The sequence below is a fragment of the Anabrus simplex genome, chromosome 8, assembly GCF_040414725.1.
Source record: "Anabrus simplex isolate iqAnaSimp1 chromosome 8, ASM4041472v1, whole genome shotgun sequence".
Taxonomy (NCBI): domain Eukaryota; kingdom Metazoa; phylum Arthropoda; class Insecta; order Orthoptera; family Tettigoniidae; genus Anabrus; species Anabrus simplex.
Genome location: NC_090272.1, coordinates 190,586,657 through 190,610,738, shown reverse-complemented (window position 1 = coordinate 190,610,738; position 24,082 = coordinate 190,586,657). Strand labels below are relative to the sequence as shown.

Here is a 24,082-nt window from a genome sequence, read left to right as displayed (position 1 = left end):
ATTTTCACACCAGGCAAATGCTGGGGCTGTACCTTAATTAAGGCCACGGCCGCTTCCTTCCAACTCCTAGGCCTTTCCTATCCCATCGTCGCCATAAGACCTATCTGTGTCGGTGCGACGTAAAGCCCGTAGCAAAAAAAATTCTTCTCCTTCTTAATCTGCTTACCCTCCAGGGTTGGCTTTTCCCTCGGCTTTTCGGACTCAGCGAGGGATCCCACCTGTATCGCCTCAAGGGCAGTGTCCTGGAGCTTCAGACTCTGCGTCGGGGACAAAACTGGGGAGGATGACCAGTACCTCGCTCAGGCGGCCTCACCTGCTATGCTGAACAGGGGCCTTGCGGGGGATGGGAATATTGGAAGGGATAGACAAGGAAGAGGGAAGGAAGCGGCCGTGGCCTGAAGTTAGGTACCATCCCAGCATTTGCCTGGAGAAGTGGGAAACCACGGAAAACCACTTCCAGAATGGCTGAGGTGGGAATCGAACCCACCTCTACTCAGTTGACCTCCCGAGGCTGAGTGAACCCCGTTCCAGCCCTCGTACCACTTTTCAAATTTCGTGGCAGAGCCGGGAATCAAGCCCGGACCTCCGGGGGTGGCAGCTAATCACACTAACTACACCACAGAGGCGGACTCTCGTAAATTTAAAAGTAGAAAACAAGAATTGTGTATGCACGTTCAATCCAGGAACTTACAGTAAAACTGTTTGGCTCGAGTTCACTTGCATGTAATTAGGGTGAGTAGAATTGAAATTTACTTAATACATTGTGTTAACTGCATGGTTACTAGTCGCATGCCTCAGTGGAGATTCCAGGATACGCCACTGAAGCAAATGCTGGGGCTGTACCTTAAGGCCATGGCCACTTCCTTCCCATTCCTAGGCCTTTCCTATCCCATCACCACCATAAGACCTATCTGTGTCAGTGCAACGTAAAACAAATGGAAAAAAAATTGACAACTTACTGCTCATGAAACCCATTACTTGCAAACTTCATTCAACCACAAAATATTTCTAAGGAAAGAAAATCAGAAGTAACCAGACTCAAACAAACCTGCATGGCATTATTGGCTTATATTGTGTGAATAATATGTGGAGAGTGACTAAGCCTTTTATGACCAAAAATGATATAATATATTTGGTCATACATAACTTGATAATATAAATGCATATTTTGTTATATTGTATTACCAATAAAAATCCTGTCATTTTGTTCACAAGAGCTAGAAAAGTGTTTAATTTAATTGAAGCTCGTAAAAGGAGACCAAGATAATGTCGCAGAAAACTGAGCCCTAGTGATGTTCATGCAATGACGTTAGCTACACCAATTATAAGGGATCAATAGAAAGAAACTTGACTGGTTTACATATTTCCTTTTCCCAAAAACTCTAGTTTTCATTTGTCTTCACCTTCTCAAATGCAAGACTTGAAAAATCATATCCTGAGCTCTAAATTAATAAATGTCTTTTATTTCAGTTAGAAAATTCGGGTGATCCTTTGGATTTCAAAAACCCACAACAGTTGTCTTATTGGACATGTGTCTACTTCCTCATTGTCACCATGTCCACAGTCGGATATGGTGATGTCTTCTGTCAGACCGTCCTTGGAAGAACATTCCTCGTTTTCTTTCTTCTCGTTGGCTTGGTGAGTGAGCTGCTGGTTATATAATTTTTTAATTATTGCTATCTGTTGTGTGGTGATATGCAGCAGGCTTAGAAGACAGTACATAATTCAATAATTTGGCATGTTTTTGAATTACTATATGCTTTTGAAATTTTCAGCTTATTTTGTCATGCTAGGTAGTTTGGTATGCTTCATTGCAGTCTCCGGAAAGATACATTACCTTAAATAATTTTGCTGTTGATCATATAGAATCTGTAAGTGGCATGTTTAGCAATAGTTCGCAGTAGTTCATGCATTTAAACTACATGTATTTGACTGAATCTTAAAGGAAAGAGAGTTCTTAATATTAAAATTAATTTTGGTTACATAACAACATTGTGAAGCTAGATTTTCGTGATCTAGATGCTCTTAGGTATACAGGGAAATAAGTTGTGAATGTCATAGATCCCCATAGCTCATATTACGTGGTTTTTATTATGGTAGTGATAGAAAGATTTTAAAGGGCAGATCTGTCTCCCTGATCATAAGAAATCAGTATTTCTCCACTGCATCCTTTGTCCAGTTTTAGCAACTGCATGTGAAATTTGTGCCAGACAAAATGGTTTCAGGACAAGTTTCCTATAAATCCCAGTCTTCCTTGTCACTTCCACAGGAGATTTCATAATTGCTCATTTTCCATTGTCTCAGGAATTTGGACAACCTTGACCAACCATTATGTTCATACTATTCTTTACTGGATGATCATCTTTTTCTGATCTGGCACTTAATTAGAAACAGGCTTTAAAAAATTCTTATATAAATAATAATCTGTTAACTGAATTTCTTTATTTTTACGGCCATTAAATTTGATTTTCAATTGTGAACTTACATTTTTTCAATGAACTTCTGAAAGGTATCCATACAGTGTTGATATTCCTTTTACTGACCACTGAAGCTTTTATGAAATACAATAACTGGATTTTTTTACTTTTTATAATGTGATTATTGTTGTTATTGTTGTTGTTATTATTTCACATTTTATTGAATTTGTATAGAATAGCAACAGTATGTATATATATAAAGCTTGCTGCATATCATTGTTCAACTAGATTTTCTAAATGACTTCCTCTGGTGTATATCTTTTATGTATTTTAAAAGTATTGTTTAGTAAGACTTCTTTTTCAAATGAGCATTGATATTTAAATTAATTATCTTGTTTCCATCTTTCTCTGCTTTGGGCTGTTGATGGAAAGTAATGCTTCTTCAATGGCTCATAATGCATTTACAGTAGCTTAGTCATTGTATCTTGCCAGCTATAAATTAAAATTTAAAATTGCAGTGTAATTCAATTTTAACTGATCAAGAGTGAATAATGAAACTTTGAATGATAAACAGTTTGTTGATATTCAGTATATTCCTTGTCCAACTAATATATGATGTTATAGTTGTTTAGTTATGTTTGTGACTATAGGCTTAGTCGGCAGCTGCAGAATGAATCATCTAACCATGCATATTTCAAAATCTAGTGTTTAAAGTTCATAAGAACTGTTAATATATTGTGATATCTTTCCTTTAGCTTTTGCTAGATTGATGAAAATTGACTTCAATTATGTGAACTAATCTGCATGAGAATTGGCAGTGTTGATTTTTGGCATTAGTAAATGTTTGTATTATCTTTCTTACTAAACCTTTCTTCTACCAGCAGCAACACTCGTTTTTAACTTGCTTGAACTGTGTATAGCATTAGCAGGAAGATGTTGTGATGCAAAAGTCAGATCAGAGGGGTTTCATTATCCCTCTAAAAGACAGATTGAGCCTATGGTTACTAAAATGTTCCCTTAATACTTATCTGTGTACATCATTACAATCATATTGTTCAACCTCAATTTTCTGTTTCAAAGAACAGGAGTTAGTAAATGGTTAACAAAAGAAATAGATGGTATAAGTTACCAATCTTAGTTTGTTTCAGTATTAGTTCATTTCTCACTGCTTGTCTAACCTACCTTTTAGCTACCTTCTACTCTTAAGTGGAAGCAAGAAAATGCGCTGAATACCCATCCCATATAAAAAAATCAGGAGGCTTAGATCCCCAGGAAATGCTGAGGCATACACCAAAAATAACACCAATTTTCAAAAAACAAAATTACAATCACATTAAACTAAGTTTACATTAAACAAAATGGAAAATCTTTAAAAGTTACCGAACTACCACTTTAGAATCTTGCATTTTTTAAAATAGAGATAAACCAACTTAACGAGAAGTATAATTTAATTAATAACACACAGTGATAATCAAAATATATAACCCTAACCCTGAATATATAAACCAAAGTGACTTTAATATTTAAGAAACTTAATGTAGTGATAATATTAATATTTTAAAAAACTGTGATATATAGTGCTTACGTAGTACATAGTTCAATACACGGGCATGAGCGAGTAGAAACGTACTTAAAGATGCATGAATAAATCAGATCAGAATGACACAGCAACGTCCCATGATATAATTTTAAAATAATAGCCACTCACGCATCCAGAAAATAACATAAAACATATGCCAAATATACAGGAAAAACAAATATATCCAATGGGGGAAAATTAAAATTTAGCAAGGCAAAGGAAAATTCCAAAATTTACCGGACAACAATAGCATCACATTTACATGGCACCCACTTCAAGCTTGAACGTCGTACCAGACAGATACCAAGACAGAATTCAGATCACAAGAAGTACACCAAATAAATAAAAATGACACATTCAGGTAAAATTACATTAACAAAATAAATTCATAAAAGGAGTACTTACATAGATGAGATATATCCCAAGTAACTCACAGTGATTGACCAATGACTTAACACTGACAGGTAAGAATTAAAATACATTTAAATATTTATAGAAGTTTCAAAATATTAACATTTAAAAAAGATATACATAATCGTCCCTTGATGGGGTTTAATACCCTTTTTAACTGATGCCGGATGGTTGTCTCATTATGTTAGAAGCTGGGAAGCCACACATGGCTACCAGAAGCGTCCACTCGCAAGCAACTCTAACGGTAGACGGTCACTTTCTGAGGTAGGCCGCTCGCAGCGGCACAGTCCAGCGATGCTTGCGCTCTCTGGAGAGCGGAGTCGGTACACAATCAGTTCCAAGTTTCGCAAACAGGTGGCGTAAGAGTACGTTGTACAGCTTGATACACACGTATTACTAACAGAGACGTCAAGCGCTCAAAGCATTTATCATAGAAGATGAACCATGCCATCTAGACACACTATTAAATTATGTCTCTTATAATATTCAGATCCCAAATTATGTATATTTTACATTAATTACGCCACAAACGCTTACACGTCACTTTAAGAGAATCAAAAGGTGTGTTTGGTAAGACTTTGAAAATGAACATGTTTTCTCATGAAAATTTTCATGTTGGGTTGCACAAATTCCAGAAAAATGGAATCTATACAAGTGAACGAATGGTTTAATGGCATATTCGAGGATAATACACAGTCTGAAGTTGCGCTCCTTCTGGATTCCTTTTCTGGACATAAATCTATACAAAATTAAGATAACTTACAGCTGATGATAATCCCTTCTGGTGCCACAGCTTACTGTCAGCAAGTAGGTGTACAGTATACAGGTTTAAAGTATGGAGAGGCTTTGTACATGGACTATCTGACATTGTTCGATTATTGAATTCTGAGAGCATTTTGGCACAGAGAAACACCATCTTGAAAATTTAGTCTCTGACATAACACCAATTGTAGTCTCCTTCTTTTCGTCCTATGTAGCGATGTGCGATACTGAAACCAGTTCTTGTCCAAAATCCTGGGAGACTTCGAGCATCCTGTAAAGTACAGTTTCGACAGCAGTCACTTAAAATGTTTCATTTCCCCTTACCCTTGCTTCATTAGGTGTGGAGGGGCCGATGACCTTCGATGTTAGGCCCCTTAAAACATCAATCATCATCATCATCATCATCATCATCATCATCATCATCATGTGTGGTTGATACAGAACTGCTTTGTCCTATCAATATTTCTACTATGAGCATCATTGTTGCAGAAACTATTAGGAGTAACTTGCTTTCATGTGCAACGTTTCTTGTTATAGTGGTACACCTTTATTTCCACCATGACAGTATTATTCTATTGCTTTTGTTGACCCAGAATCAATGCAGGAATTAAATTATTTCTCTTAATACCACTACATCATTTTTGCAACGTACTACACAATTATTAACAGAATAAAAGAGAAGACCATTGGTGCCGTCCCTCAACGAGTGAGTCCAGCATGCACCACGGTCTTGCTTAGCCAAGCGCACTAATTCAGACATGCAAACTTTATCACATTCTGTAGGCCGCATGAGTTAATTTACAAAATAAATGTTTTGGCCGTTGTGTCATTCTTAGTTCATTTAACATGCATGCAAAATGTGTGCAAAATCTGTGATTCCGTAGTACATGACCTTCCCTTGTGAGTCACAGTAAAAAAAAAGACAAAAAAGGCCACTACGAACACATAGTGTTCAGTAATCCACAGCTCCATTGTCACATGTAAGCACACAATATGCCCCACTTCTCACATAAATATCTGCATTGCCAACCTATTGTACTTTAAAATAATCAGGTTCCTATGGCACATTCTGTACATATTCACTATGCAGCAAACATGTTTCTCCCATTTTAAGGGTTTCTTCAGTGCATTATGTGGATTCTTTACTCAACATTCTAAATATTGTTCAGTGATAACACAATATATACACTGATGTTTAATTATAACACTGTGTAAGAAGTTGGTATTCAAATTAAATGGTCATTAAAATTAATTACAATTAAAATTTAGAATACTGAAAGAATTGTACATGCTTTCACATCCTTTAGTATTCTACTTAAATTTAATTAATTTATTAATTCGTTTAACATTTAACCAATTGCTTTAATTCATGTAAAAAAAATTCCAACCAAGAACATTTCATATTTTTCAGATCTGAATAATTTTGTATCAATGCTAGAAAGTTTGTGGCACTGCAAATGACACCCATTTGATTAACATTTTCAGTGTCCGACACCCCATGACATTTAATACTACTACAAACGTTTAAATCAGACATCAGCTTGGTACCAGTAAGTAAAAATATGCAATTTTAAACTAGGGCACTACAAAGGCAGACTGAGTAGTCATAGATCTAGCATGCTACTGTACCTGGCAATAGAGCCAGGTGACAGAGCACTGGACATAAACTAGTAGTAGTTTCTGGCATGACAGAGTGCAGTCATATCTTAAACGTCAAATAAACAGAGACTTGAGTTTCTATCTACAGCTTACAGCCTGTTTTCCAGTAATTTGACAAGGTCAGGGATAGAGTTAATGAAGCCTCCATCTTGCAGCGAGGATAGGAATTGTGCCATTTGCCGAGGCCTGTCGCACTCCTCTGGGGCAATGATTGACTGGCAGATGAAATGAAATGATATTGGAGAGTGTTGCTGGAATGAAAGATGACAGGGAAAACCGGAGTACCTGGAGAAAAACCTGTCTCGCCTCTGCTTTGTCCAGCACAAATCTCACATGGAGTGACTGGGTTTTGAACCACAGAACCCAGTGGTGAGAGGCAGATGCACTGCCCCCTGAGCCAGGGAGACACGAGTTCGTTGAATTATAATTTTACAAAAGCTACTCTCAGATTAGAGAAATAGTTGAGAGAAACAAGATGACACATTTCTTATTTTCCAAAACAATTGCTGTGTAATAACTTGCGAAGTTTGATTGAATGCTTCAATACACTATTTATTCTTCAACTTACCTACAACCTAAATTTAAAACATCTGTTTCATATTCAGGTCTCATTTATGTACTGGTACTTATTTCTAAGGAAATGCAATATTTTTGTTTTATAATAGCTAGTTCATTTACTGCAATCATGCCCTCCTGTTTAAAAGATTTCATTATGTGTTTATTAGTTACATAATAATAATAATAATAAATAATAATAATAATAAATGATATTGATGATGGCCTCAGCTACAGTGTGCAGGCATTTCAATTTGTTGCCATTTAGGCTGGCTAAATATCAGTTTTGATGTTTCATTTTACTCTATCAAGATGGCAGGGAAATCAGATCACTCTTCGACAATCTGCGGTCGAGTTTCAATTAATTTTGTCGGGTTAATATAAAATGTATCACGAAGGATCTTTTACATACAGACATTGTTACAGCATGGAACGTCAAGTTAACTTCCCCCCCCCCCATTCTTCAAAACCTCTTGAACCTGCAATCTTCGGATATAGAGGTAGACACTGTACCATTGATCACAGAGGGAGCTTAACAGTTCGGTATAAAGTGTAGGTTAGTTTCACTATGCGAGCCTATAGAGTTGTCTGGACGCTACTAACAAGCAGGACATCAGGCATATAATACAGTAAAACCTTGATTATCTGTTCTAATGCCCGGGAAGGGGTGAACAGTTAATAATAATAATAATAATAATAATAATAATAATAATAATAATAATAATAATAATAATAATAATAATAATGGACAATACATACTACTGATTTTAATGGACTTTAAAAGTACATAAATACATGCCATATAACCTTAAAATGCAGTGCATTAAACCCTCTTTAAAACCAAAATGTAGTCAAGGGTACAACAATACATATTAAATATTCACCTAAATTACCAGCAGACCATAATCAATTTACCTGGTGTCATTTAAGCTGCTTTAAAAAATCTATTACTTTTTTTGCACTCTCCTGCAACTTATTTTCTTCTTTATGTCCATTCTGAGCTTTGTAATTGCAAAAATGTCCGAAAAGTCCGTATGGTCCCCTTGCTCCAAGAATGCCATCAGCATTTCAGCAGACTCCAGTGCGGTCTGAAGCAGTATGCGATTGTTTGTGATGCTTTCTTATTCCCCATCCCCTTCACTTTCACTCATCACTTTGCAGCCGACTGCTGAGTTCCCGATCGCACTTTTATTTACTATTTCATCGTCAGTTGAAATGTGATGCCCAGGTAATACATTCAGTATGAAGCCACTCCTCAATGTTACTTTCATCCACTTCTCCAAAATGAATGTTATTTTCAATAGTCTTCAGGATATCTTTGATCATCAATCCCTAATTTTCATCTTCATCAGTGAACCCGTGAAAATCGTCGGCGAGCTCTTCAACATCAACTTACAATTTTCTTCACGATCGAGTGATGTTCTGAGCAGTTACTAGATCCCATGATTTCTGGGCAAGATAAAGCGCTTCTTTAAGATTGAGTATTTTCCATAACTCAACCATAGACGTTTCTTCAGAAAGTAAGAGGCCTAGCAATTCCCACTTATGTGCCTTAAAGGTTGCGATGATGCCTTGATCCATAGGCTGAATTAATGAAGTTGCATTAGGTGGCAAATAGGAAACAAAAATGTTTCCATCCTCTGATTTCAACTCTGTACCAACAGGGTGAGACGGTGCATTATCAAGAAAAAGGATGGCCTTTAATGGCAAGCCTTTGGACGCCACAAAATTTCGAACCCACAGAACGAACTTGTTACGGAACCAAGTCCTGAAAATATCGCGTGTCATCCATGCAGATTTGTTATGACAATAATCTACTGGGAAATATTTCATCACTGTTCCTTTAAAAGAATGCAGATTTTTGCTTTACCACAACAGCTAATTTTAATTCATGGTCGCCACTAGCATTCGCACAGCACAAGAAGGTAACACGCTCTTTACTAGATTTGTGACCAGGAGCTGATTTCTCTTCAGCAGCTGCTAGTGTTTTACTGGGTAAGCACTTCCAATAAAGTCCACTTTCATCGGCATTGTACACTTGACTTGAAACGAAATTGTATCTCTCAATTATGCGCTTAAACTCGTATGTAAAGTTTTCTGCTGTACTGCTGTCACCACTTAGTTTTTCTCTTTCGATGTTTAATTCTCGAATGCCATCTCTGTCCTTAAATCTCTGTAGCCAACCATTGGACGCTGGTGAGGACCCTGAGAGCCCTATCTTTTCGTGAAAAATTTGTGCCTGCCTTGTTATCGTAGGACCACTAATAGGTACCCCTTCTCCTCCCTTTTGCTGAAACCACGTAAATAACGCAGCATCCAGTTTTTTTAAAGTTGATGCTTTCATTGGTTTTTTTTTTAAGCAAGTCCATGCAAACTGTCAACTCACTGCAAATTGCAACACTTAGTCTTGATTCTTCATTAGGTCCCACACTGTTGTCACACCCACACCGAACTCTGATGCTAAATTTGAGACTAGTTCACCTTTCTTTCACTGTTCGATTATATTAACTTTATTTTGTATTTTTTTTTTTTTTTTTTTTTTTTTTTTTTTTTTTTACTGCAGATTTCTATCTCAACATTTCCTGGCTGTTAGAATGGAAAATAAATGTTCAGCTTTATCAGTCACTCTCAAATTTCCTTACTTTGCACTACAGTACAGAATGTAGCCTACTACTAATAGCGGAGGTTGACTATGACGAACCGCTAGGCTGGTTTCCAATTCTTGAGCATTATGAAATATTTACGATGCAGTAGCCTGTGATGAAAATATTTAACCTTGACAAAGAATGATATGAACGATCTATGTACGGTACTCGGAGATGTTACACGCTACCAAATAAGTTGTAGGTATCATTCTGAAGTAGAAATGACAGCATACCATACTCTATGCTCCGTGGGCTGGGGGAGGGCACATTACAGTTCATTATTAATCAACAATGGAATGGATAATAAAGTTTGTGACTGTTTAATTTGAATAGCATCCCTCTTCTTTCATAACAGTTAAAAGTTAAATAATTTTGCACAAGATAAAATTACGTAGTAAAAAAATGTATGAAGTCTTATCTCCAATGCCGATTGCCGGTCTGTGTGTGTGTACGCACAGTAGTTGCTGTACGTTATGATCGTGGACTCGGGAGTTGGAGAGTTGATGTGCAGTCGCTCCAAAACAGAATACTGTATCAAGATACCTTGACGTCAAGAGCCGGGCTGAGTGGCTCAGACGGTTGAGGCGATGACTTTGTGCCCCAACTTGGCGGGTTCGATCCTAGCTCAGTCCGGTGCTATTTGGAGGTGCTCAAATACATCGACCTCGTGTCGGTAGACTTACTGGCACGTAAAAGAACTTCTGCGAGACAAAATTTCGGTACCTCAGCGTCTCCAAAAACCGTCAACGTGGTTAGCGAGATGTAAAACCAATAACATAATTTTATAGTATTATTATTGTTATTATTATCATTATTGACATCAAGAGTATGCTCCTTCAGTTTTGGAGTGACTGTACATTGCTTTTAAAGAATTTTTTTTTTTTTTTTGGCGACGGATAATCCGCAGAACGGTTAATCAAGCGACGGGTAAGAGTTTTTACTGTACTGCCATCCCAAGACATGAGTTACAAATAATAGCAACAAATAATTTCCCTTATTAATCTAACTCTCCCCCCACCACCCCTACCCTGTTTCTTAATGTGAAGGCTGGCTCCAGGCCTGATTGTAAATAAGTTACATATTTTATCAATGCAAAATAACAGGCTAAAATTATGCTCCAGTTACTGTTCCAAAATATTAACAGCATCTTCCTGCACTGTTTAAACTTTTCTCGAGTATATGCTGTTGGTCTGCATGTCATTCTTGGTAATTTCTTTTGAACTGTCAATGCTGCCATTTCTTCTGAGCTTTTACTACCTTACTTCCAGCAGGTTGTAATTGACAACAGCCTGTACTGTGTCGTCTTGTCATTTCAGCCTTTGTCTCTTCAGTTGATATGAGTGTTTTGTCATTTAAAATGTTATTAAACCAATTCTACAACCTTCAGTAATCTTATTCTAAAGGTATTATTGATAATGTATATATTACATGCTTAGAAACTGGGAAGGTTCTTCTAAACGAAGTTGATTTGAAGTCAAACCATGACTGTAGGATGGATGGCATCTCAGGGATGATTTGTCCCCAAGCTTTCCTTTTACTAGCTGCTTCTTGCTGTTATAACAGTACATTGAAGAGGGAATGGGATTGTTTTAATTGCCATATGATGATTTTGTTGCATAATATTTACAGTAATTTGCTTAATACCTACCTGTCATGTTTTTAGAAAGGTGGATTGGCTGAAATCAAGACAGGGAGATAAAACTCTAGACTGTTGGAATTTCTTGGCCAATTCTACTTATGTGTTTCTATTTTGCTGCACAATATACCGATTGTCTGTGTATTATGCTACATACGTATCGACATAAAATGTTGTCTGCCTCCCTCTGTGTTTCCGCTTGTAATTCGGCCATCTTATGTTTTATTTCATATTCTGCTGCTTTCTACCCTCCAAAACCTTACAGCTACTCTAGTTATCAGCTATCTAAATATCTAGCTTGTTATATCTATATATTAGACGTAGACACTTTAATACATAATTTATATCAATCTCGACATGAACAGAAGCATGGGTGCATGTGATATTACAAGGTCTTGCAATTTTCAGTATTTACTCTTAGTACAACCACTCAGACTTTCCAATGAGCAGGAGGAAAAAATACTTCAAATAGAGTTACAATCTTTTTGAATAGATGAGATCTTTCTTGCTGTATTTTTCTGTTGTAATATGTAATTGGGCTGCTTCTCTTAAATTGCTGCTTTTGTCACTTTTCTTGACTTCACTGTTTAATAGAACAGACCTTTCCACTGAATGGCTTGTACAAAGTTCATTATTTCTTTACTACCAATTTTCTTGTAAGGAGCTTGAGCACAGCATGCTTTGCAATGATCAGAAACAAAGGAAGCTTCCAAATGTGTTAGTTGGACTGGAATTTATAGCTCCTGAAAATGATTTTGATGATAAGTTTTATTTTCTCTCCTGAATGTTTGAAGTCCCTTTCAACTTGCACAATTTGATGATTACTTACTAACAAAATTTGTTAAAATATTACAAACATCATTGCAGCAATGAAGTTCACATCTTATACACACTGTTTATTTGGTAAGGTCAGGTTAGTTTCAATAAAGCATGGTAGAAAAGCTAGTTAAGTGTACCATGTGCTGAAAATACAAGTTTTCAGTAATTATATGAAGGTATTAAATGTATCTGAGGATTTAACATAGTCACTTAGCAATTCTGAACTATGAGGATCATTTTAAAAGAGAAACTGAGAAACATATTAGAGGATTTAAAATGTAAAATATTGAACAAGATGTTGTATATCCTAAAAGATTGAAAGGCAAGTTCATCACCAAACCTAAGGTATAGTATAATAAATATTTCTTGTATCTTGTTATTCATCCACTTAAATATTACCTCTTAAAACATCACAGCAGCACTGAACTTATCTCAGTTTTACTGAAGATTCTTAATTTAACTGGTGGGAAGTCAGTAATACAAGCTATGATAACAAGGTGTAGGTGAAGTCTTTCATTGCTCAGTATGTTGCATTATATACAACAAAGTGAATAATTTAGAATAAAACAATAAAAAAAGGAGGATGCAGCACGATTGTTTTGTCATATTCTGAGAGTAATTTTGTTTGGTTACCATTTCTTTGAGATCTGTAGGAGGCATATGTTAGACAAATTGCATCATATGTAGTGTGTATTAGAATTATGTAGGGATGCATGGAGTTGTAATAACCCATTCTGTCAACCAATGACTAAAATGCAAAAGTTGGAGGTCAGGAAGTTCTTCCAGTTTTCTGATGAAGTTGTTAATTCCTAATCACATAAAAAAAATGGTATACTCTATTACGTAATACAGACATATTAGTGAAAAACTACTTCATTCAGCCATTTATATAAATGTTTCAGAACATCTCCAATAGTTAGTAACATAAAACCATTATTACTTTATTTTTATTTTTTTCTGGCTCCTTGACTGAATGGTTGACATCAAGGCCTTCAGTTTAGAGGGTCCTGGGTTTGAATCAGGATGCGGATTTTGTGTGTTTCGTTAATTCCTCTTGCTTGGGGATTTGAGTTTATTGTCCCAATTCCAATACAGTCTACACACTCACTCACTCACTCACTCACTCACTCACTCTGCCATATAGAATACATCCTTCTACACAGGGTTGGCATCAGGAAGGGCATCCAGCCATCAAACAGGGCCAAATCCACATATGTGTGATGCATATTGCACCCATAGCCCCACTAAGTTATGGGAAAAACTGTGGAAGAAATAGTTAATGATTTCACAAACAAAGTGTATGATTTTGTGCAAAAAGTTATTTTCTTTCCTTCTCTAAAATACTGTCTTCAGGTGAGGGTACGATTTCTTATGACCATCAGCAACTATGGTAATTTCAGGATTGCATTTATTTATTTATTTATTTTTATTTACAGCAGTTAATTGAGATCTGTAGAGGAGACATTTTCAACAGCAAGTACAGTATAGATCTGAATTTGACTGACAGTTTCATTGATTTCACTTACAACCACTTCGATGTAACTTTTAAGTATTATCATTTTAAGTTTATTTAAGGTACCATTAGAATGAAACAAAAAATTCTGCTGTCAGCTTCGTGGGTTTACTGGGATAAATCAGACCTCCTATCACTTTCCTTCTCATTTGTAGCATTTATATATATGCTATTCACTATGAATAGAAGATTAAACCACCTCCTGACTTATCTGGTTATCACTGCGTAATGCACAACGAAAGAAGCATACGTTATATTCTCGTGAGGCTTACTAAACATGCCTCTTCAGCAAGACATCGAGAAGTTCTCGGGTTTCTTGAGACGTGCTCTTGTTTTCTGTCCCTAACTGAAGCCATGCAATGATTATTATTTTACTCTTTTAATGTTTTACTATTCACTGATTGTAAATAACCTACATTACCAAAACAATTTCTCTAATTGCCTTCTAAAGTTATACTCTATGTTCAGCAGTTTCCTCATCACCACCGGACACGAGTATTTGCACCTCTGTTTAGATTTCTATCAGAACATTGATTATACAGGCTCCACCGGATGAAGCCTAGAATAAACAGAGTTTTTGGTGTATCAAACAGCATTTTTGACAAATTTATAAAATGCATGGTAGAGAAAGATTTTGTGATAAAATGTTACTCATGATTTTACCATACAATTAAATAAGTAATGATATCAGTTTCTATTCAGGAAGTTGTGATATTAACAATGGAGTAGGAAAGAAGGAGCAAGAGAGAGTTCTGGAATTTTAAGGAACTTACCCTGCATAGAAATTAACTCATTTTCTGTGACTGATTTGGTGCTGCACTCTACTGGTCCAGGTGCTTAATTCCTTTAAGTGCACAACAGCTGATAGCTGCTATCTGCCAACTGCCAGCATGATGCACCTTATACTGCAGTAGGAACTGCAATAGTCCTTCACAGGTAGTTAAGTAGTTTTAGTACTATAAACAAATATGCCAATCGGCAACTTGCCAGGCAAGAACACATTGATGTAGATCACTATAAAAAGAAAGAAACATCGCACAAATCCAAGTGTGTTGTCTGAAACTGTAATTAATGGGTACTGGATATCCATTGATGAAGGCTTCACCCAAAAATCCTGTATATTAATTATCTGCCAATGAAGGCTTCAGCTGAAAATTCCAGATAGTGGGTATTCACTAAAGAAGCTTCAGCGAAAATACCTTACATTTGTTCAGTTTGCCCTCCCTCTTATTGTGTGGTCTATCAGTACTTTCCTATACAGATACACTATCTGGTCAAGACACCTACTTGAAACTGTTCTCAGATAAACTGCCCAGTAGAGGATACTAATAACCTTGGCCTTTATTGCAGATCGATCTATGCAAGGGAGATTGTCTAGCAGGAGGAGGAGCATCTCTGGGTGACTGGCAGACTATTCTTCCTTACAGCTCTGTAGCAAGTGTGGTTAGTGATGTGGGTCAGTCAGAATCACTGTTCTAGTTCATTACAGAAGTGTGTGTTGCTATGTGCTGACCAGTCTATTTCTGAAACCATACTGTTCTCATACCACTTGAAAATAGATCCTGCTTTATGGGTTCCATTATTGTGCTGAAACACACACTGATCATCTTTGAACCATAAATACCATGCAACTGGTCAAAATATCTTTAATATCCTTCTGCCTTTAAGGCAGTCTGTAATATTATGAGAGAACCCTTCCAAGGAAAACACCCTCTCTCTCTCATCCCACCAAATTTCAGTGTGAGCTCTGTAGAGGCTGGAATGAATCATTTACCTGGGATTTGCCACATGAAAACTCTCCTGTTAGATTGTCACATGGTATGGAGTGATTCATCCCACCAAATCATCTATCTTCAGTCATCCACTGACCATCAGACATGGTGCTTAGTGTTCACCAGCAAAATGTGTAGTTTACGGTTTCCTGACCCTTGAACTGGAATTCTTGTTCTCCTGCCTCACAATCCTGGTGCGAGCTGCACAATTAGTTGCTCTGTTGAATTCACGGGTGATGCTATCACATTGTTATACAGTTCCCTTGTACCGTCTTCTTCAATGCTAAACAGTCCTTTTTGGTTAACGTACATGACCATACTGGCTGTGATACTCTTGTGGTTGTCTTCCTGTCTCCACTTCAAATTCACATTTCCAACAGTCAACCAGGGGAGCTTGTTAAGGGTAGAAATGGCCCGAGTGATTGCTTACTTCTTTGGAGTCACTAAGCTGCCTTGCTCCACCCATTCTGCAGGTATCTCAAAGCACCGAAAAACATCAAGCCCTCAGGCAACTTTTACAGGAGCAGTGGTAGTTGTAGTGTCATGTAAGCTTTAGTTTGCATGTACAGAGCGGTGTTTGGATACTTTTGATCAGATTGTGTATAATCTGCCCTTGTTAGCTTTAACTGAAAATAGACAAGTTGCTAAGTTATTGTATAGAAGCTGGAATTGCTATCTGTTCACTAATATACATGTATTGATTCACATGAAAATACTCATATTTATTCTCTGTAATTTTACTTCAGTGATTCTTGCAATTTTGTCATTTGTATTGTGTTTTAACTCCTTTAAGGAATAAGAATTTGACATGAAAATTTTGTCTTCCAATTTTCCCATTAATAGGGATCACAAAAGTGTATCTACAGAAGTTATCCTGACACAGTCCAGGAAGTTGAGTAGAATTGCTTGATAGCAGAAATCTGGAGTGAATAGATCTCTCTCCTGCAAGTTTTTTAAAAAATATTTTATTCAACTAGATGCTACCACTTAGTGGATATTAAATACTGGTACACAGGTATGTCCTCTGCTAATTGGATATGTATGTGTGTATTTCTGTACCAAGCAGCAACTACTGTAGGAAGGAGATATTATCTTTCTGGGTTTCAAAAATCATCAGGAATTCTCACCTCTTAGAAGGTAAACAGAAAATTGTCATAAAAATTGAGAATTTTTATACTGTATTTCTACGGGTTCTGTTATTTGAAAAAAAAAAAAAAAAAGAAATGCAATGTGTATGTGTAGTAGAGGTGAACAAAAACCTATTGTGTTCCTGCTAGACTCACCCAGCCAGAGAGTATAGCAAGGTTGTACCACCAGTCTCAATGCAGACGAGTCCTGCTCACTCACCTGATCCGCACGAAACTTAACTTGGGGACATAGCGTATGGTTTATTCATGCTCACATAGTTGGTTACATCCAAGTAATGTAGGAATAACTAGAGAGGGAAGAATTCTGGATAATGAGTGTAGTCCAAGAGATGTGAGGTGTATAAAGTTAGGAACAAATAGTGGCAAATATTTCTTGTGCAAAGGAATAAAGTGTTTCAAACAGGAGACAATGGAAATGGCAATCAGTATATATTCTTAGTGAATTAAATCACTACTTTCAAAGTTAACAAATAGTGACACACACACACACACACACACACACACACACACACACACACACACACACACACACACAACTACTGAGGGCAAGCTTAATGAAAAATGAAATTTAGGTTACAAAAATGTTACAAAAAGCTTACCTCATGGCAATGTGAACATAGATGTTAAGCCTCTTTACCCCCATCAAAGTTTACAATGATTTTGGGTAGAAAAATCGACAGGTGAACTCCTGTGACAAACTGAAAAAAGGTGAAATAAAATAAAATAAAGTTACATTAGGAAATTTAAGATTTGCTTGCCCCAAGAGAAGCCAGAGCTCCCGCACAACCCATTCGCTCTACATGATGCTAAAGACAGAAATCCAACCACCCTGCAACGTGCTTCCCGAAGGTAGCTCATGTCGGATGGTGCAATCGGAAGTGGCCCCACAAAAATTAATGACCAATGAGCACACAGGAGTTACTTTCCAATGAAATGAAAATGAAATGTCGTATGGCTTTTAGTGCCGGGATATCCCAGGACGGGTTCGGCTCGCTAGGTGCAGGTCTTTCTATTTGACTCCTGTAGGCGACCTGCGCGTCGTGATGAGGATGAAATGATGATGAAGACAACACATACACCCAGCCCCTGTGCCGTAGGAATTAACCAATTAAGGTTAAAATCTCCGACCCGGCCGGGAATCGAACCCGGGACCCTCTGAACCGAAGGCCAGTACGCTGACCGTTCAGCCAATGAGTCGGACACCTTCCAATTAATCTAAACCAATCAAATTACATTTATTAGATGCTGATGGTCTTGTCCTTCAAACCTCTAGAAGCTTGCATCTTGTGAAAGTCCCAGTAAAATCGACATGTGCGGTACAGGATGTTCCACACATTTAGTCGCTAATCAAGTTTTATAAAATTTTAAATGATCCAAAATTTTCTTGAAGGCCAAATATATGAACTCTTGCAGCACACGTCACAACACTATAGCATACCTGTAAAAAAAAAAAAAGTACTATAAAACAAGGGTGTATTTTTATTCCTGAAAAGCCCTCAAGTTACATTTAACTAAGTCGACACTGGAAAGTATGGCTTCCTTCTTAGCGAAAAAGAAAAAAATCTTCAATATAATCCATAATTACAATCTAGTCAGGATTAGAGTTAGTGGTCTGTCTGTGCAGCTACAGGACTCACTGAGTTCCACAATGTCAGAAAGGGCTTATGCACAAGAGGTCCAAAAGGATCATGCAAGTCTGCCTGCTTACTAGGGGTTTCAGTGCCAGACAAAATCCTCGGGTACGACCGCTGACTTACACATTTCTAATGTGTACCTAACAGTATTAATTTCACTTGCATCTCAGCAGGTGACTGTCACAGCCAATTGCAGTGAAACACCTTAGTTCTCAGACTAATTAGAAATATATTACAAGCGTAACTTGATAGGTTTGATCCAGCCTAGTCCGGTGGTATTTGAAGGTGCTCAAATACAACATGTCAAATAACTCCTGCAGGACAAAATTTCAGCACCTCTTAACTTTAAAAACAAGCTCACTGGAGGCTGAAAAGAGATGGATGTAGAAGAACTGGGATTGATAAGGAAAGAGCTCATCTGTTTGAAGATGGCAGTGTATGAGGATGCGGAGATTATTCTTGTCCTTTCCCATTTTCTTGTATTTCCTTGTCTCCTCTTTCTGTTGCTCCCTCTTCGTACTCGAACCTGCCATTGTGTTCATCCTTTTATGTGTTCTTTTTCATGTTCTTATCTATGTATACATGAATTGATGACACTTTTTTGTTCCTTTCTAATACCTACATTAACCATTAACAATTGACTTTGAATAATAGGGTCAAATAAAGTACACTTCAGTTCCATGATTTAGTAGTGTAGCAGTAGTATGGTGTTGTGCATATAGGCAGGTCTTCATGTAGTATTGGCTAGCTGTACTACACAGATCTCTTCAATGGCAGACACCTTCCTTCCTTCCTTCCTTCCTTCCTTCCTTCCTTCCTTCCTTCCTGCCATCTTATATCTGTTACATCCTCTTTATCTTCTTCCTTTCACCATCTCCTCCATTGTGTCCACAAGTAAGCTATCTCTTTTTCCTTGTCCCAAGTTGGTGCAACTCTTTTCAGGCTTTCCCCCAATGGAAGTAAACTGCATGCACTGTTAGTTGCCACTAAATCTCATACATTATGAAGAGAATTGTGAGTATTGCTATTAACCATTAATAAGTCATATATAGAAAGATAAGAACAAGAAAAGGAACACATAAGATGAACACAATGTGAGGTCAGTGTAGGAAGAGGGAGCAACAGAAAGACGGCACAGTGACAAACAGGAAAACATGTGCAAAGATAAACAGCTTGTGATGAGTACACACAACATACGCCTGATTACACTCAAAGATGATGCCTTCCAAACTGAGCATAGTCACGCTGACATATGCAGGTAGACTGCTCCACGTTCCTTGCGAGAGATGGTATGACCCATCTAGTACTGCTGCAGTTTGCAGCAACTGACTGTACCTGTATATTTGCATACCAGCCCTACTGACAATTGCATTTCTGCAGTACCAAAAATTGTACTCAGGCAGCTAATAACACTAACTGTTACACTACGGAGGTGGACTTTTCAGCCTGTTTCTCTTCCTATTTCTGATCTTCTCTAAAACTTTCCTTCTTTTGTCACCTATTTTTAACACCACCTTATTTAGGCTATTACTTTCTCAATCAAACTTATCTTTCCCACCCTCTGTCACACCCAAACCTCAAAGGATTCTGGGCTCTGTTCATCTTCCTTCCTCAGCACATTACAGTTTGGACTTAGAAATTTTTACCAATCACTTGGCAAAGTTTTTGTTTTGAGGTTTTCTTCTACAACCCTCATAGTTAATTGTAAACCTGCTGCCATTGATGCTTTCATGGCCCGTACTTAGACATGATACTTTATAGGCTTTTGGGCTTATGCCCCTCTGTGAAACGTAACTCTGCAAAACTTAAAGAATTTCACCTTATTTTCTTGACACGGCGTAAGCCCAAAAGCCTATACAGTATCATGTCTCTAATTGTAAACCTGTTTCTGCATTAGAATGGTCTGGCCTTGTACATTGATATGACATGTACATATTGCTTGTTTGTTTATTTCTTTCATTCTTTATTTATTTAATCTAATAGCACTTTTATAGAGGACATTAAATCTATACTTCAATTCTTGCTATGTTCCTTCTTCTTTTCCGCCCACATTCGTTTCATCCATTCTGAAATTTTTCCACAGCTGTTGTTCTGTGACAAAAATATATACACATCAAATGTGGGAAAACATGGCTTTTTAATGACAGATACTATGAATAAACACGGTAAATATATATACTAACATTAGATGGATTTTTATGAGTGCAATGACACCTACATCTAGCACATCTCCAAGTTGTGCAGACATGTTTAGAGAGCAATGTCAGGGGTAGCCTTCTAAAATGGGAACACTCTGAAAATACGACTCACCAGTGCTTTCTAGAGACATACATAACTAAACACACTAATGGTGTGCATAGTTCATTCCTGTTTTTTAGTTTAATCACCACTGATGTCTATTTAGGGCAGTTGCTCTGATGGCAGGTAGTTTACGTAGTCTTTTCTTAAATAATTCTGAAAATTCTTATATCCCCCTTGGTAAATTACTACAAAATCCAACACCAGTTCCTGTAAAGAAATATTTGTCACAATTTGTCCTTTTGAATTCCAACTTGACAATCTTCATATTGTACTCTTGCCTAATTTTAAAAACACCACTCAAGTTATTTGTCTCCTAATATCACTCCATGCCATCTTTCCACTGACAGTTCGGAACATATCCTTAATCGAGCAGCTTGTCTCCCTACTCCCAAGTCTTCCCAGCCGAAAGTTTACAACATTTTCATAACACTACTCCTTTGCCAGAAATCACCCCAGTGCAAATCATGCTGTTTTCCTTTGGATCTTTTAGATGTAGTCGTTGAGCCTGGTGATGTTATACGGGTTCTCCCATGGCAACTGAAGCTTCGGTCACTTCCCTTTCATCCGCATAGGACGATACAGCCAACTCGGCCTCCCTCCTGGAAACCTGCAGAGTTCACCAACATGTCGCAGCGAGCTTCCATCCTGTTGCTGACTACACTTGGATGTTGTCAAGCATAATCCTGGATGTCGTTGAGCCGGTCCACCAACTCCCACACATACCACACACAGTCCGTTGCTGCTTGTTCCTGATCTGGAGCCTATCCAGACATCAGGTTGCATGGTAGGCATAACTCCTTTTCGAAGACTATCTAGGCAGATGTAATGCCTGTTGTCTCGTGGTTGGATGCTCGATAGGCCATCAAGAAGAAAGGGACCCTCTCATCTCAGTCCGTGTAGTGTGCCAAAACCACATTCCTGAGATGCTCCTAGATGGTAGTCAAAGTACTCCATCATGCCATCCGATTGAAGATGGAGAGGCGGCGTACAGTGAAACGGCAGGAGGAGTTCTTCACCAAGACATCAGCTCCTGTTGATGCCTCTTGGTTAGGGACGGTGTAGACCTCAGGCCACTTGAATTAGTCCATAGCCAGGAGTATGTAATGATTCCTAGCCTAGGATTCGGGAAATGTCCCAGCGATATCAATGACGATCCTTTGAAAAGGTGCTCAGATGTTCTACTGCACCATCTGGCCCCTACACTTGATACGTGGGCCTTATCTCACAGCGCAAGTGTTGCACATCTGACATGTCCTCTTAATATTGTTCCTCAGATGCACCCAGTAATATCGCTGTCAGACAGTCTAGCATCTTATTCACTCCCAGGTAACTGGCAGTGGTGCCACTTCTTTCCTCATACTTCTGGAAATGATCAGCTGGGCAATCTGCTCCTTGCCATTGATAGATTCCCACACACGGGTAAACATCCCGTCTCTAACCTTGAGAGATAACTACTGGGCCCACTGCACCTTAGAGGTTAGACTGCGTTTGGCATTGTCCTTCTACTCCAGTCGCTCTCCCAACTCTACGTCCCGTAGAACCTACCCGATGTGTTCGTCCTTCAGCTATTCCCCTCTCAGGCCAGCCCAATCCCAGCCTTCATCGACAGTGGCCCTTGCTGCTCAGGTGGACCACGGTGCCTGCCTGCCTCTCCACATTCTGGTAGTATGCACAGTTCTCAGGGTACGGCCTTCTAGACGGAGCATTGGCGCTGCAGTGCCTCCTTCCTTGTCGGTGTTCAGCAGTGTAGGCTTGCTTCTGATAGCATTGCATCCAACGAGCTGTCTGCACTTCTAGGTTACGAAAGCTTAGAAGCCAGGTCAGGATGGAGTGATCAGTGCACAGATGGAATAGCTGCCTATACAGATACCTGTGGAAGTGCTCAAAGGTCTTCACAATGACCAGCAATTCCTGACTCCTCGCACAATAATTCTGCTCATCTTTTGAAAGAATCTTGCTGAAAAAGGTGATCAGTCATATTCTCCTGGCCAACCTGCACCTGCACCAGCATCCCACCAGTCTGCACATTGCTGACTTTGGTGTCCAGGATGAACTTCTCCCTAGCTTTAGGTTATGCCAGGATGGGTGTCATACACAGGGACTCCTTCAGGATATGAAAGGCAGGTTCTGAATCTCATGACAATTGAAACAGCCTTCTTTCTTTGGTGAGCATTGTAAGTAGCTTCAAGATTTCATCATAGAGCTGGCTATAAACCTGTGGTAGTAGGTGCAAAGGCCGAGAACTCTTCTGAGCTTTCCACTTGTTATTTGGCACCAGCCAGTCCTTGATGGCTTCGAACTTCTCCGGGTCTGTGACTACTCCTTCCGAGGATATGATATGACCAAGATAGCGTACCTCCTTCTGGAATAGCCGGAATTTTCCAGGGTTTAGCTTCATGTGAACTCCTTGGAGTCTCTGGAACACACTCTACAGGTTTTTGATGTGTTCCTTGAACGTGCTTCCCACGATGATGCTGTCCCGATGCACAAGACAGGCATCGTGAGTTAGCCCTCTCAGTACAGACTCTATCAGTTGCTCGAAGGTTGCTGACATTTTGCAGAAGACAAAGGGCATCACGGTGAACTGGTACAGTTCTTGGCCGGTAAAGAATGCAATCTTCTCCTTGTTTTCTGAATGAATTGCCACTTGCCAGTACCGTACCCAGACTTTAGGTCCAAGGTTGAAAACCACTGGGCTCCAGACAACTTGTTGTGGGTGTCTTCTGTCTGGGGTAATGGGAAACAGTCCTTCTTTGTAACGTCATTCAACTTGATAATCGATGCAGATGATGATAATTAAAATATAAGATCTAATTTAACATTGAACTTGTATTGAATAAGTGAACCCTACCTTAACTTCACCTGAAATATCACGATGATGCCATTATGGATCTATTATGAAGTTTGTATCTTATGAATCAATGCAGAAGCAGAGATCACCATTACTCTTCTTCACCAGGATAACTGGTGATGACCACGTGCTGTTCAACTCCTCTACGACTCCCCACTGCTTCATCCAGCATCTGGTCTATTTCTGTCTCCTTTGCTAAGGTTACCCAGAGGAGGAGGCGAGGGGATTGCTGGATTGGAGTGGTGTCACCATTGTTGAAGTGATGGTACACTTTGTCAATCCTTCCTTAGTTGCTTCGAATAGCAGTGAAGATGTCCCAGAATTCATAGGTTAATTTCTACAGATGTTTCTGGGCATCAGAAATAATCCTCTGGAGCTTG

At 38.3% G+C, this 24,082-nt stretch overlaps 1 protein-coding gene across 1 annotated transcript in view; it reads left to right on the top strand.

Annotated features, from left to right (window-relative positions):
• Positions 1-24,082, top strand: part of slo (calcium-activated potassium channel slo) — a 1,051,052-nt gene that overhangs the window by 470,833 nt on the left and 556,137 nt on the right. Inside the window, exon 6 of the mRNA XM_067152575.2 lies at positions 1,471-1,638. Coding sequence (XP_067008676.1) covers positions 1,471-1,638 — 168 coding nt within the window. The remainder of the gene's footprint in view (positions 1-1,470; positions 1,639-24,082) is intronic.